The 14,540-nt window shown below is 47.3% G+C and overlaps 5 protein-coding genes across 5 annotated transcripts; 3 read left to right on the forward strand and 2 right to left on the reverse strand.

Annotated features, from left to right (window-relative positions):
• Positions 1 to 729: 729 nt before the first annotated feature.
• On the forward strand, positions 730 to 1,862 carry N7469_003607 (STIMATE family protein; the record flags this gene model as incomplete). The annotated part of the gene is made up of 2 exons (XM_056642527.1): positions 730 to 1,170; positions 1,224 to 1,862. The coding sequence occupies 2 exons, from the start codon at positions 730 to 732 to the stop codon at positions 1,860 to 1,862; spliced, it is 1,080 nt and encodes a 359-aa protein (XP_056501939.1).
• A 374-nt stretch (positions 1,863 to 2,236) lies between these two features.
• On the forward strand, positions 2,237 to 4,261 carry N7469_003608 (WD40 repeat domain-containing protein; the record flags this gene model as incomplete). Its single annotated transcript, XM_056642528.1, has 4 exons — positions 2,237 to 2,581; positions 2,641 to 3,144; positions 3,208 to 4,042; positions 4,110 to 4,261. 4 exons carry the CDS (start codon positions 2,237 to 2,239, stop codon positions 4,259 to 4,261), a joined length of 1,836 nt encoding a protein of 611 aa, XP_056501940.1.
• A 762-nt stretch (positions 4,262 to 5,023) lies between these two features.
• N7469_003609 (uncharacterized protein) lies at positions 5,024 to 6,711 on the reverse strand (the record flags this gene model as incomplete). The annotated part of the gene is made up of 2 exons (XM_056642529.1): positions 5,024 to 5,461; positions 5,545 to 6,711. The coding sequence occupies 2 exons, from the start codon at positions 6,709 to 6,711 to the stop codon at positions 5,024 to 5,026; spliced, it is 1,605 nt and encodes a 534-aa protein (XP_056501941.1).
• A 934-nt stretch (positions 6,712 to 7,645) lies between these two features.
• N7469_003610 (TFIIIC subunit 6 family protein) lies at positions 7,646 to 8,593 on the forward strand (the record flags this gene model as incomplete). Its single annotated transcript, XM_056642530.1, has 2 exons — positions 7,646 to 7,714; positions 7,766 to 8,593. 2 exons carry the CDS (start codon positions 7,646 to 7,648, stop codon positions 8,591 to 8,593), a joined length of 897 nt encoding a protein of 298 aa, XP_056501942.1.
• Positions 8,594 to 9,771: 1,178 nt separating this feature from the next.
• N7469_003611 (uncharacterized protein) lies at positions 9,772 to 9,972 on the reverse strand (the record flags this gene model as incomplete). Its single annotated transcript, XM_056642531.1, has 1 exon — positions 9,772 to 9,972. One exon carries the CDS (start codon positions 9,970 to 9,972, stop codon positions 9,772 to 9,774), a length of 201 nt encoding a protein of 66 aa, XP_056501943.1.
• Between the last annotated feature and the right edge of the window lie 4,568 nt (positions 9,973 to 14,540).

Here is a 14,540-nt window from a genome sequence, read left to right on the forward strand (position 1 = left end):
GCAAATTTGCTTGACTCTGCTCAGGATGGAACTATTTCTTTGATAACTTATGTGCATTTCTTTTGTCAACTTTGTACTCTCCTTCTATCGTTATCAGCCCGCTTCTTCCCTGTAGAGAGTCTACTGTCATAACTTCAACTATACAATCACCCTCCTAAGGCAGACCTGCGTCACTATGTACTCGTATGACTCCACTTGTCTGCAGAAAACGGGTCGGGTCCAGGGTCTTCTATCCCCCTTGTCTTTGCCCAGATCAAACCCCTTTCATTAATCAGAAGCTGCTATTACCCAGCCAATATTCAACTTCAATAATTTCAAGCTCAAATCACCAACTCAAAGCACAAATTCACCACCAACTCTGCTCATCCAACAAGCATCGCCCAAGTCCGGCCCGGACTAGCCGCGTCGATCCCGCTGCGGGGAGAGAGTCACCGCCTCCAAAGCTCCGGACTGCAACACTGCCACTCTCGGTTTTTTCCAAGTCTTCTGACTCGATCTCTCTTCTGTTCTATATCTGTGCTGGCATTCCTGGATATTAATTTACCATAGTCACATCAATGAGCAGTTGAGACCCGCCACTAATTCAACTAGTGGCGCCTAAAGCGCCCCCGCGTTACACGAGCCGCCAGGCATCTTAGCGTCTTACTTCATCCTCCGTGATTCATTCCAAGATTTCTGACCACTCTCCAAACCCGAGAATCCCAAAGGCGCGCTCTATACTCATCCACCATGGATGTTGCTGCTCCTCTGATGCTAGCTGCGAGAGCAACATCGACTCTCGTCGCTGCTTCACAAACATTATATGCTAATCCAACACCGTCGCCTTCCGGCGGACATGTACTCCTCCAACACGGTGCATCAACGGCAGAATCAGGTATTTCGGGCGGGGAAGATAAGGGAGAATGTAAGCTGTTAGGTTCATTCTCTCTACTGATACAGTTGGCACTCGGAGGATTAGCGCTGCTATCGTTGGTTTACAAGCGATGGAGAGAACGGCCCCAACGACCTCTCAAAGTATGGGCTTTCGATGTCTCCAAGCAGGTCTTTGGTTCAGCTATGCTTCATCTTCTGAACCTGCTCATGTCCATGTTCTCGGCTGGTCAAATCGAAATTCGGCCACAGTATAGGCCTAATCCCTGCTCATTCTACTTGTTGAATTTGGGAATCGACGTAAGTATTCCCGCCATCCCCAAGACTTCGCCCCCATTCTAAATTTAGGCCAGACAACACTCGGCATCCCGATTCTCATTCTCATGCTACGCGTTTTGAACATGATCGCCTCGCATACACCTCTAGCGAATCCTCCGGAATCAATCGAGTCTGGGAACTACGGTCATCCACCAAAGGCCTTCTGGTGGCTCAAACAGTCAATTATCTACTTTATAGGATTACTTGCGATGAAGGTCTGCGTCTTCTTCATCATTCAATTATTCCCGTTCATCGTCAGAGTCGGTGATTGGGCTTTGCGATGGACAGAAGGCAATACTGCACTGCAAATCATCTTCGTCATGCTCCTTTTCCCAGTCACCATGAACGCCATTCAATACTACATCATCGACATTTTCATCAAGAAACCTCTCTCCTACGATGTGTACAGTTCCGATGACACCACCGATGGCTCAACTACCGATAGTGTGGGACGGGAGGCTCTACTTGCCGGTATTGATGAAACATATTCATCGGACACAGATGTCGAAGACGAAACTCCCAGGAAATCTTCTATTACTAAACCATCGAAGAATGCCACTGCAACCTCGCTTCAGGAGTCTGAGCGTCGCTTCGTGGAGGATCAGAATCCGGTTCCTCCTTATGAGCCACCTAGCTCGAGTAGTAGTCGCGATGATGGTGCTCCGCAACACTGATGAGGTTTTATTTTCGGCGTTATGGTTATCAGCGATACTTTATAAGAAATGTGTATATGATTATTGAATTAGTGAATTTTATTACTTAAACGGATCGAATGAATTAAAACATGAAATATCCGTTCACTTTAGCTTTGAGAAGTACTGTAAAAATCTAAATACTCATGTATAGAAATTACTTAGCAGTAAACCGTGAAAGCGGACTTAAATCCCACCGCCTTCCCCATACACCGCACACGTGAGAATTCTGCCGCCCTTCCCAAATTTTTTCCGCGAAACATTCAAAGCTCCACGCCAACTGTGAAGAAATAATACTGAAGTCGCAAACCACTTCAGAATAACCCTATCGACTCTGAAATCCGATAGCCCACTAAATGCCTAAACCAGGCCTGAAACAAAAAACCAAGCGGACGACTACCAAGTCTCCGTTTGACAATGCGCCGATGGCTTCCCGTCCCGCAGACAACGACGTTGACATGGACGACGAGACCTCCAGTGATGAGGAGAGTATCCCGGATAAGGATGATGCGGAGAAGAAGCTTGAGCGCATGCTTTTTGGTGATGAGGGGGGATTTATGGGCGCATTGAAGAGCCAGCAAGAGCGTGCGGATGCGATGCAACTCACACTACTCAGTGATGAGGAGAGTGATGCTTCGGGTGCCGGGGAGAGAATTGGAGACATGGATGACGATGACATGGCCAACATGGCCGATTCAGATGTAATTTTCCTTCTTCCAATCCAGGAATTTCCTTTGGCTCCATTACTGACATGATTTAGCTCTTCTTCCTTGATTCAGGCGATGCGCCTGATACGGACATGATTGCGACACCCGAAACACCATCAGACGAAGACGAAGAGGAAGAAGACTCTGTTCCAGCAGTCTGGCATGACAGTGATGATGAGCGTATCGCAGTCTCACTAGCTGGAAAAGCTAAATTGCGGAAATTGCGCACGACTGAAGACGAAGATGTTATCAATGGCAAGGAATATGTTCGAAGACTGCGAAGACAATTTCAGCAATTGCATCCTGTGCCTGATTGGGCGAATCCCGAACTCGCAGCGAAACGACGTAAAGTGGATTCGGATTCGGATGCCGATAGTGTTGAGGGAATGGATTCTGATGATGAGGAGCAACTGTCCATGCAACCTCTCGCTAAATTACTTCAGAATGCGACGGATCTTACTCGTATCGAGGATAATGCTCGTTCGGGTGGAAAGCGTAAACTTCGCCAGGAAGTTATTGATATTCAACGTTTGAAGGATGTTGGCAAGGCTCAACCGGTAAGATGGCTTTAATATCACATACTTCCCACAAGGAGCAAGAAAAGCTAACATTTATTCTAGTCGTCTGTTGATTCCCTCTCCTTCCACCCACACTATCCCCTCCTCCTCTCATCAGGTCCGGCATCAACCCTATTCCTCCATCACATTTCCCCCTCAGCCCCATCACCAAACCCCCTCTTAACCTCCCTGCACATCCGCCGCACACCAATCCACACCTCTGCCTTCGCTGCACCCTCCGGAAACCGCATCTTCGCCTCCGGTCGTCGCCGCTACTTCCACATTTGGGACCTGGATACTGGCAAAGTAGACAAAGTCAACGGTGCCTCAGACCGCAGTGAGCAAAAGACCATGGAACGATTCAAACTCTCCCCCTGCGGTCGATATGTCGGTTTAGTCGGTAGTTCTCGCAAGGGCGGCGGTCTAATTAACGTTCTCGACTCGGGAACCGCACAATGGATCGCACAGGTCCGCGTCGATGGACGAGGCGGTGTTGCGGATTTCGCTTGGTGGTCTGATGGCGAGGGAATGACTGTTGCTAGTAAGAATGGTGAGGTTTCTGAGTGGGATGGTAAAGTTCGCCGCGTCATTGCGAGATGGGTTGATGCAGGTGCTGTTGGTACAACGGTACTTAGTCTTGGTGGTCGATCCGGTCGTACCCAACTTGGTGGTGATAGATGGGTTGCTATTGGTAGTTCGAGTGGCGTGGTCAATGTTTATGATCGGAGAGATTGGGCTACTGCGTATGCGAACGCTGATGCTGATGCTATTCCGAGAAATCCTTCTCCTGTTCGTGCTTTGGATCAACTTACCACTCCAATCAGTCATTTGGTTTTTGCTCCGGATGGTCAAATGCTTGTTATGGGAAGTCGATGGAAACGCGATGCTTTGCGATTGGGTATGTATTTTTTTTTCCTGCACTTCTCCCCTTTTACTATCTCGTTGTATTGTTCTAACATGGATAGTCCACCTCCCATCCTGCACCGTCTACAGAAACTGGCCAACATCCAATACTCCCCTCGGTCGAATCTCATCTGTGGCTATCTCGCCTAATTCGGAGCAATTGGCCGTTGCGAATGAACAAGGTCGTGTTCGACTTTGGGAGATTCGTGGGTAAATGGGGCACATCACGGAGTGTCCTAGTTAGTTGTTTATATTGAAGAATTGGTGTATGCTTATCTGATGGTTATGATATCGTTCGCGGTTATACATAGATCATGGCGTACGGGAGTTTACCTTTGGTAACTCGCTGGCATTTGAATAAAAGTTTTGCATGATCACAGACATCTGATTCCCTACAGTTCCAATTGTAAAGGTTTGTATTCTCAGCAGTCTCACAGCTGTTGATAGTAAGTAGTGTATGTAGTAGGATTGTACAAGACCAATTCTAGCACTCAGTTCTAACTCTGAGTAAATCTCGACCAGTAACCAACGATTCAGGCCAGATAAAGGTCTAATATATTGTATTGTGATATATTAAATCTAAAACAAACCGAATCCCACGCCATCCATAGCAAAGACCAAAACATCATAAGCGCCATTTAGCAACCAAATCAAATCAATCAAATATACTAAACGCCATAGCAAAAAGAGAGAGAAAAATAAGTAGGCAATCTATTTCATACCGTAGTATTTGAAAGTAGATGCTTCTTGACCAGGTCTATCCTGGAAATGCAGAGGTATCAATCAGGGAAGTGGGTATAAATCAAACAAAGTGGTATATCGGATGTATGTCGGCGTAGAGTCATGTATAATCGTTGAGTGTAGAGGTAGGGGGGGGTGATGATAGGAGTAATAGTTATGGCGATGGTGACGGTGATGGTGGTAGTCATAAAAATGGTCCAGAGGTAGTGAGTCGATGAGAATGAGCGTTCATTGTTTATTCACCCGGACCCGAACCAGTCCATCGTGGACTGCGCACTTCATCACCAATCCAATCTTTAATAACGCAAGCGGCCCGATCCGGACCCTGACATAACTTGCGTCGTCCAAGATGCTTAAATCGCGGTCCAAGCGGCCCGTTCACAAAATGGTATTGTCCAGCAAATCGGTACTGGCGATGATCTCCGAGTGGATAGAATTTATCGCCCCAGTGACCGCGGAAGAAGAACCATTCTGTTGGTGATTGAGGATTGTGGGTTGAGGCAAGGAGGGTGTCATTTCGACTTTCGTAGGTGTATGCTTGCTTGTTCTGTAAGGGATCCCAGAGTGGACCGCGATCTGTCACGTCATGCAGGAGTCCCCAAGGGAGAACATATTCATGTACTCCGGCCGTGGCGTACATGGCATGACTTCCTTCGGCGGAGTATAGGACGGGCTGAAGAGCTGTTAGTCCTGACCCATGACCCCGCAAGATACTTGTAACAAAGCAACACTCGCTTGATAACTGATTTGACTTACTCGTTGACCGATTTTTTCAATTGCCTCGTAGCGATAAGCTTCGCCGCCATTGTGAGCGCTGAAGAATAGCGCTTTTGGTTTTCCATCGTGGAATCGCATGAGACAGTGCTCCCAATCGCCGACGTGGTTCCCGAATCGCACATTCATCACCGTATTTCCAAGGTTAAAGCTATAAAAGAAAAACCAGAATGCGTCAACTACCCCATTCCCTTTATCCATTACGATGAGGATAGCTGGGGCATCGCTGCGACCTCCAGGGCTGTTGGTTGGAGTCTGCTGCAGAGACTCTTGGATTGGGTGACCACCGAAACGCTTGCGCAACTCATGATGGAGAACCCGATTCGTTCGTGAACCCCAGGTGAACCAGCGCTCATTGCCTTTGCCATATCGGCGCAGGTCATCCCATTTTGCTCGGTCTTCTTCCGTTTCACCTGGAATTTGACCATCTATCCGGCCATCCCAATCTGCCCACGCTTCTTCATTGGTTATTTCTTCATCGACGTCGGGAACGTTCTTCTCCCCTTCCAACCACGGTGGACGAGAGGCAGGGTCATCATTGCTCTTTAAAAAGACAGGACGGCCCCATTGATACTGATTCAGTTGATCGAGGTTACTCAGATTTGTATGCTGGGCTTCCGACTGAATGGGGACATAATTGAGATGAGGAGTGGTGTGATAGAGATGTTCTGCAAGGTCACCGGGCCAAAATTGTTCTTTTGAATAAAGATGGACGAGTGGGGCATAGTCGAAGACATAGTCGGGGATCTCCCGGCGTGCCCGCTCCTCGGCATCCCACTCAGTGTGATTCGACCCACTGAACCAGTATGAGCGCCAGGGCTCGGGGTCGGTATCGTCGTCGCTGTCACCATCACCGTCACCCTTGTCCGGGTTGTTACCGTGATTGCCCGGGTCCGTCCATTCAGCGGGATTGCGTCGACCAAACGGGCCGTGGGCTGTTTGTAGATGTGCCGCACCGCAGATGCCGAGCCAGCGGCAACTTTTACGATCGAACCAGGAGCGTGAACTGGCGATCCACGACCGCTCGTCCTTATCTTCTTCATACCAGACGAAAGCACGGGGGTTGGTCGCACGGACTATGCTGTTGATAGAGACATAGGCGATGAGTGTCAACAAGACAACAATGGCGACCTTTGCCGATCGAGTCATCTGCAGGACGAAGCGGCAGGGACTGCCAATGATCCGGACTAGATGATGGTCATGAGAGGGGGAGAGAGTAGAGTATGTAAGGTAAATGTGGAGTTGAAGAGGAAATAGAAGAGGAAGAGGAAATGGAAGTGGAAGAGTGTGTGGAAGGGTAAGAGTAAGAGTAAGAATAGTGAGACTAGTTTGAAATCAATGGCAACAAGAATAGACACATTCCGGTGGGGTCGAAACAAAAACGAATGCGGGAAATCAGCCAGCCCTATTTAATGGGATCAACGAGATAATCGGGATAATCGGCAGCAGTATGATCCGCGTGGCCAGAAAAAAAAACGAATCAATGAAAAGGAAGAATCGAACGAGTGAGAATGGGGCACCGGGAACGTGCGGGAAGGGAAGATGCAAGAAGATGCGAACGGGAGAAAATGCTAAAAATGCAAAAATGCAAAAATGCAGGGATGAGAGCGGAAGAGTCGGGCCAGCCTTACGTTTATGTGCGGGGTTATCACTACATAGATTTACATGACAAACAGTAGAAATAAATTATAGTTAGTCAACTAGATGATAACATATAGGATACTGTTTCAATTATAGAGAGAAAAGTATATAATCTAATCACACCAGATAATATAGATGGTGTACACCAGGACTATACAATACATATACATATTGTCAATGTACACTGTCAATGCAGATTGTGGACGAGTAAACAGTGCCTAGTTTCGTCCATGGAACTCACTTAAAAATGATTATTAATGTACTAATATCCTCCAGTAATGTATATGTAAGTACACTCTTCATGGGGGTATTGCCACTATCACTGCCAGGACATAACGTTATCTCCGGATCAGATCTGAACTCACCGCCTGATAATCCCAGCTTGAATACTGTACCACACTCCATTCTATCCCACTCGAGCTTCAAAATAGCTCTCATGATCATGGAGATCGATTCGCACTCTACTTCTGACTCGGAATATGAATACGAGTACCATCCAACAGAGACTGAGGTACCTCTACCTCCCCCTCCTCCCACACAACTTCACAACTAACACATTAAGACCTTCTACCTCAATCTCGATTTAACCTCCCATCAAGGCCCAATTCGTCCTCCCCGTCGACGCCAGGAAGACAAACCCAAAGAATCCTACCGAAATGATGATTCAAACAATCCAATCGACGCCTTCACCCCGCTCGACAGTGCAGAGGACTCTCACACCCGTGAACGAATCCAAATTCTAGGCCTGCACACGTGCAACCCCATCATCTCCTACCACAACCAAATCTTCAGTTGCTCCTGGTCAGATCAGATCGGCACAGAATTGATCTTCGCTCATCCAGAAACTGATCCAGATATGGACCCTTCTCGTCCCACGCCCCTTCACGCTGGTCCCGCATTCGAACTCCTCGCTGCTAATAGTGTTAAGATCCTCGGCCGCAAAGCAAATCTTACTTCGAACAATGGGCAGCAGGGCGACGCCCTGCAAAATGGATCTGGAGCTGGAGCTGGGTTTGGATCAGCGGGTCCATCTAGTATACCTGGTCGGCCGGGACCGGGCTTGTCGCAACAGGCGCAATTTATACAGAAGCTACAGGCGTTGAAGGAGAGGAAAGGGGAGGCAGATACCGTGAGAACGGTATATCGTCTACGGCGGAATGTTGATGTTGCAGAGCGTCTTTCTGCATGGGCGAAGACCGAGGCTCAATTGGCTGATGTGCGCAAATTGAAGGAAAGGGCGGGTAACGGGGATTTGGATGCCATTGAGCAGTTGGAGGGTCTCTTCCGATCATATTGCGAAGAACAGGATGATGAAGATTCTGATGAGGAGATGGAGGAAGACGAAGAGGTCGAAGATGATGAGCGTGAGGGGCTTCGGCGTCCTGCTTGAGCCATCTTCCTGCATTCGTCGCATTCAGGACTTAAAGTGCTGGTGGTGCTCCTCTACCACCAACCTGATTGTTGCATTTCGACCTTTCTCGGACAGAAATGTCTATATCTGTCTAACCGACAAGCCTGCAATTTTGACATACCATCCCATGTTCTACCGTGTTCTCTTCAGGGTACTCCGTACATACCTGTGGGATCGGATCAAGCTTGGTAGCCGAGGCGGCCCCACTCGGCTTCACGGAAGTCTACAACACTCTCGAATCACATGGCGCACCCCTGGAGGACCCTAGGATCAGTCGATCATCTCCCCTGATGTGAAACTAACGTCATCCACGCGGTTCAAGCTCGCCGTCGCAGAGCACCTCGGTCTGTGAGCCTACTGCATTTGATCTTCGGACATGGCGAATCTGTGCTTGCATCATGACGCCACGCTATCTTATGTACAGTTTACCATGTACATAGAATATACTACGCTGATCTACGCTACAGCACAGGGGTACACTATGTATGTACTGTACTTGATAGATAGAATCTGTCGTCATGGATGTATCGGTTCGGTCTAGACCGGAGCTGTCTAGTCACACCTTACATCATACCATTTCTAAGCACTGCCAATGACTGTACAAAGTACTTCCTACCAGTACTTTAGATCTTTACACATGTGAGATTCAGCATTACACCATTAGCAATAACCACTATCACTATACTCTCCTTCTACTGATATCTAAAAATGGTGCATAATCGGGTATGAAGCATCATCAACAGAAAGAATCAATCCTAATTTAAAACATCTAAATTTGAACTTAAACTCAGTAAAAGACTTATCCAAATTATTCTAGTAAGAAAAAAATACAAAATGAATCCCATATTAAATTCCATCCAACCCAACGCCCGACTTTTATATAACCCAGAAAAAAACAAATCCATCATCCCAAACGAAAAAAAAAAGGAAAGGTATTATCCGCAAGGCTAAGCACAAAATAGATAGCCCATGAAAATCAAACATCCCGCTAATCAAATATCGCTGACGCAGATGGTAAAAATTGATAATTGAAGAAGTGTGAAGTAAAATCAAAGAGAGCCAAGCAGGCAGAACTCAGTAAAAGTAGTACCCAATAACTCGTCGGACCCATGGGTAAGAGAATAATTGGGTGACTGTAGCTGAGGCTCATTGAATGATTATTCAAGACTCAAGCTGGGAATCTTTTCGTGTTTGGATTTATTCGGTTTCCCTGTTGCATCGACGGCGAATGAGACAGGGGATGGAGGTGGTGCGGGAGGAAGTGTATCATGGAGCTTCGGTTTTGTAGATGTGAAGGCGCGAGAAATATCCTGTGAGAAGGAATCGGTGTAGTTTCGAGGAGAAGAGATTGTGTTCATTTTGAAGGTGTTCAATACTGAAATGGCTTTTAAAGTTCAGGTTTGTTGACTCGAATACTGTGGTGTTTATGTTGTATAGTTTCGATGGAGATGAATTAAGGCGTTTCTGAATGGGGTCTGGACGTTTAAATAAGAGTGTGCGAGATGTTTGCTCTTGAATAGAATTGCCTCGGTTCGGCGCTTATTTGAATTGATCTGGGCGGCTGAGAGGATGGTGAGCTGTTGGTTCCAAGTTCCGGGAGTGCCCGAGGAGCTGGTAGAGGGAGATGCGGATAACACGAGCTCGGCGGATCGGAATGATGTCAGGATGGGCGAGTTCGGACTTACTGAGATGATGCCAGAGATGCGAGTCTTTCCGATGGACGATTACTGTAGTAATAGTTGTAGTAGCAGTGGCTTTGAGTGAGTAGCTAGTGACAGACTAGTCAATGGATGATAGCTGTCGTAGTTGGTATGAGTAGAGTAGATAGGAAAGCGAGAGTAAACAGATTGAGACTAGTAGAGGGAACTAGTACTGTAGTAGGTAGAAAGATAGAAAGATAGAAGGATTATTCTCAATTCTAATCCAGGGGAAAGGGTTATATTATATCTGGACACCGTCCCCCCGGAAATCCAAAAACCCCAGCGGAAACGGTCGTGGATAAGTCCCCGATAAAACGGGGTTAGCCCCGACATACGGAGTACAGTAACATGCCAGACCCAGAATCGTAAGTACAGCTACCCCGTACTCCGTACATTACAGAAACAGAAGCCCAAGATCGGCTGGAACCTTGGCAGAACCACATCGCCTCATTTTGATTCTGGGGAATAATTGGATGGATGGGCAGATGGCATTCCGGAAGGGCGGGAGAACTTCCCGCCTGACGCGTAGTGTGGGGAAACAGGATCAGGATGAGTATTGAGTGGATTTATCTAGTGTACTTGTATTGTAGGGGGTGATGATGGGGTAGGGAGATACAGCAGTGTATGGAGTAGGGGTACAATTATTGAATACTGTACATAGTACTCCGTAGAATGGAGTATGCATTGATGGAGCTGTATTATGTATGTAGGTATGGTAAGATGCCCAATTTGGGATCTCCATGCAGTATCCTTCTAGATTTCTTCCACGGAGAAATACCGGAGAACCCCCGACGATCGGTAGTACCGCCAACCAGACTGTCGGGCTAATTCTGTACTATTTGATCTGCTACGGAGTAGTGGCAGTATTAGCTAGATTGAGACTATGATTAGGGTAGTCTGGATTTTGAACGAGTATCGTCCTGACTGCAATTTGTAGTGTACTCGTAAAAGGGGTCAGGCCAACAATGAATGTAGGCAAGTTAAGCCAGGGGCATTGCTGTATCAACTGATTCTCAGAATAGCGGTGGCGGTCGTGATTTGGCATTTATGTGATTTGCGCGGATCAACTCCGTACTTCCGGTCGATCTTACAAAGAGCTCCCTTGAGCAAGTACTGTACTGTACCTGGGTAGGCAGGAGTACAGCGTACGGAGTACAGAGTAGGGATCTTCACCCTGGGGACCGTTTCTTTGTTCAACGCTGTTCTATCTAGCGGGTCACTTGGTGGTGGTGGACTATTGATCTCCCGTGACTAGTTACAGCTAGCCTGGAGTACGGGATACTGCATTCAAGGAGTTGGCAGGTTACTTCATTATGGATAATACCTTTGCAGTGTTACGAGGGTAACCCTGGAGATACCACTGAATAATCTTGATTTTGTACAGTATGTACACTAGTGTAGAGTATGGAGTGTTTCATACTCCGCACTCTACATAGTATATACTGTACTCCCTGCTCTTGGGCTCCAAGATCTGGGGAAGGGGGTCCATTCCAGCCACTCCAGATTTCATGCCCTGGTTCTAATTCCTTACTCTAGGATATTGGATGATACAGAGTTTCAATTATTCATGGGTATTGGGAACCTTTCCAACATGAATGGGTGCAATTTTTGGGTCGAGACTGTCTCATTCATGTTCAGTGTTTAGGATGGTTTCATATATATAGTTACCCCTTTCTACAAACAATTGGTATTATGTACTGCGTATACCTATACTTCAGTATCGCAGCCTAATTGTTACGCTGTCAGATTTACACTGGTCTCAATAACCAATCCCAGTAGTTGAAGCAAATAAATAAGGTCCTCTGGAGAGTTGTTGATCTGCTGTCGTCTAATCATATGTGACAGTTACTGTTCAATTTAGTATTCAAAGGTACAAGGACAGTCTTCTACTGTACATACTGTAGTAGACCGCAACTCTACATGGCCTGCTTTGCATGATCTGTTTGATGACTGTCAATGTTGCGACCAGATGTGGTCAGGTACCACCACACTGATAACAAAAGTAGTGGTACGGAAGTGATGCGGTGGCCATGTACTAGAACTTGCAGGCCACGTCGTGATGTGGTAGCGGCTCAAGATAGTCTCGCACTGCCCTGCCCACACATACAATGCCTGCAGAGTAAACATGGCAAAATTACCCCGAACTCATTATTTGCTATTGTACCCGGCATTCCGTTGAATGTTCGCCTTGACTTGGGCATTGCAGAATACAGACCAAGGAGTTTGGGTACAGGAGGTTAGTATGCAGGGGATACCCCTTATCTAGACATACTGGGCATGGCAGGCCTTCGCAGTGGGATCTGCTGGCTGAAGAATGCGAGATCTGAGATCTGTCCCTGTGACAGCGAGTTATGCCAAGGATCATATCTATGTATATGGCTGTTATCTATCTTCAGCTTTCATACTCCAGAGGCTGGCCTGGAGCAAGTTCCCCAGTCCCCCACCGAAGCGGATTGAGGCAGCCTCTTTTGATAAGCTGAGATAACACGAGGCGATTTTGCAATGACGAGAATGGGATACCCTAGAATAACCGGCTGATTTTGCTTTGACTCTTTGACTTTGCTTGGACCTCTCGATGCACCCAGGACTTAGTAGAATGCACTACACTGGTCTACACTGGACACACTACTCTACGATACAACGCCATCTGACGTGCTGACATGCTGGCATGTTGGCATTCAGCACTCAGCATTCATCATTCATTCAGCATGGACTTGCTTCCAGGAAAGACCTACCTTGCTAGCAACCAGACTCACGCCATCGGCCTGGACTTGTTCTTTGAGAGATATTACCCAAAGATAATCGCCGGTCGGAAGCAACTTCCAATGACGAGGCCGCCGAGGGACCACTACTGGACCACCGGTATCACGTAAGGCCCCGCCGGTCTCCAGACTTTCGACCCCGATCCAAAACTGGACTCGACGATTCACGATGCTGTCTCTGCCACACGCGCGGGGGCGAATTGCAGAGATTTCATGCCAGTAACCAGTCAACACCGCCACTGGACCACGGCTACCCCGCAACCTTCATCCAGCGGACGATCCAGGTACCGCGGGCGCCCCTCCGGTTGGAGATGTGGCCGGGCCGGGTAGGGTTTTCCCAGCGTAATAGCCTTGGCTATTACCCCTCGATAACTTCCCCAATGGCGAAATTCCCCGGATATGACGATTTCTTGGTTATTGGTAGGGCTGGGGTTGAGGGATTTTACTGGAATGATGAAAACTTTGACACATAGGATTGTTGGAATCAACAAGAATCAGTCCGTATAGCGTTAGATCTGATTCTTTCTCTGTACTATGGAGTGTACATAGAGACAGTATCATTCTCCAGTGTTCAGGTGACAAAGTCACGGGGTTGTCACGGGATAGTCAAATCTTTTTTTAGCCTTACTCAGCCATCCTCCTCAGCCATGTTTGGCCACTTGTAGATATTCAAGTATGGAAGAGGCAACATTGGAAATAACCCATTCCCCATCTATGCAATATTCCAAGTGAAACATGATAAGAATAGCATACTATTGACACACCGTATACATAGTACACTTTAAACTGTACACTACAGTACATACTGTACACAATTTGAGGCATTTCGGCCCGCATGACGCGGGATTTTCCACTCGGTCTTGTCCTCGGACAGGAGGGGCTCTCTCAGCCAATCAAAAGCCCCGCCATCGCCGGTTCTTAGTCACAGCAACAAAAAAGAAGACATTCGAGACCGTGGTTGATCGTCGACCGCATATTCTCGGGCTCATATTTCCAAGGTCTCTTTAGCCTTTCTGTATATTTAATCCTGTCATCCCCGGATTTTCCTGTCGTGCTTCTTTTTTTCTTCTTCTCCAGTATCTCCCCCCCCCCTCAATTCATCTCAACTACCTTGGATATAGTCCATGGCGCCTGTGAGTCGTGCTCCACTCCCTTACCGGCTATCTGCATGATATCATCGTTCCTCCCCCCACCAATCCATGAGCCAGTACAGTATGCTCCCAGTGATCCAGCTCAGACCAAATCAGACCAAACAAGCCCAGTATATGAGCTGAGTCTGAAATTGACTCAGAGTGGTCTCTGTGTCTGTCCTTATCTTCGTCAAGTACTTTGATAAAGCATTGCATACGTGCGAGAGCTGGATTGACTGGGTGCAGCTTATCTGACCACGTGCCTGCCTACACACCGTTCCAACTGTGAACTTCTTCAATACAAATACAAGACCGGAGCTGACTGGTTTTTTTT

The sequence above is a fragment of the Penicillium citrinum genome (assembly GCF_028827155.1).
Source record: "Penicillium citrinum strain IBT 23319 chromosome Unknown utg000003l:1.0-4596430.0:1.0-4598250.0, whole genome shotgun sequence".
Classification (NCBI taxonomy): domain Eukaryota; kingdom Fungi; phylum Ascomycota; class Eurotiomycetes; order Eurotiales; family Aspergillaceae; genus Penicillium; species Penicillium citrinum.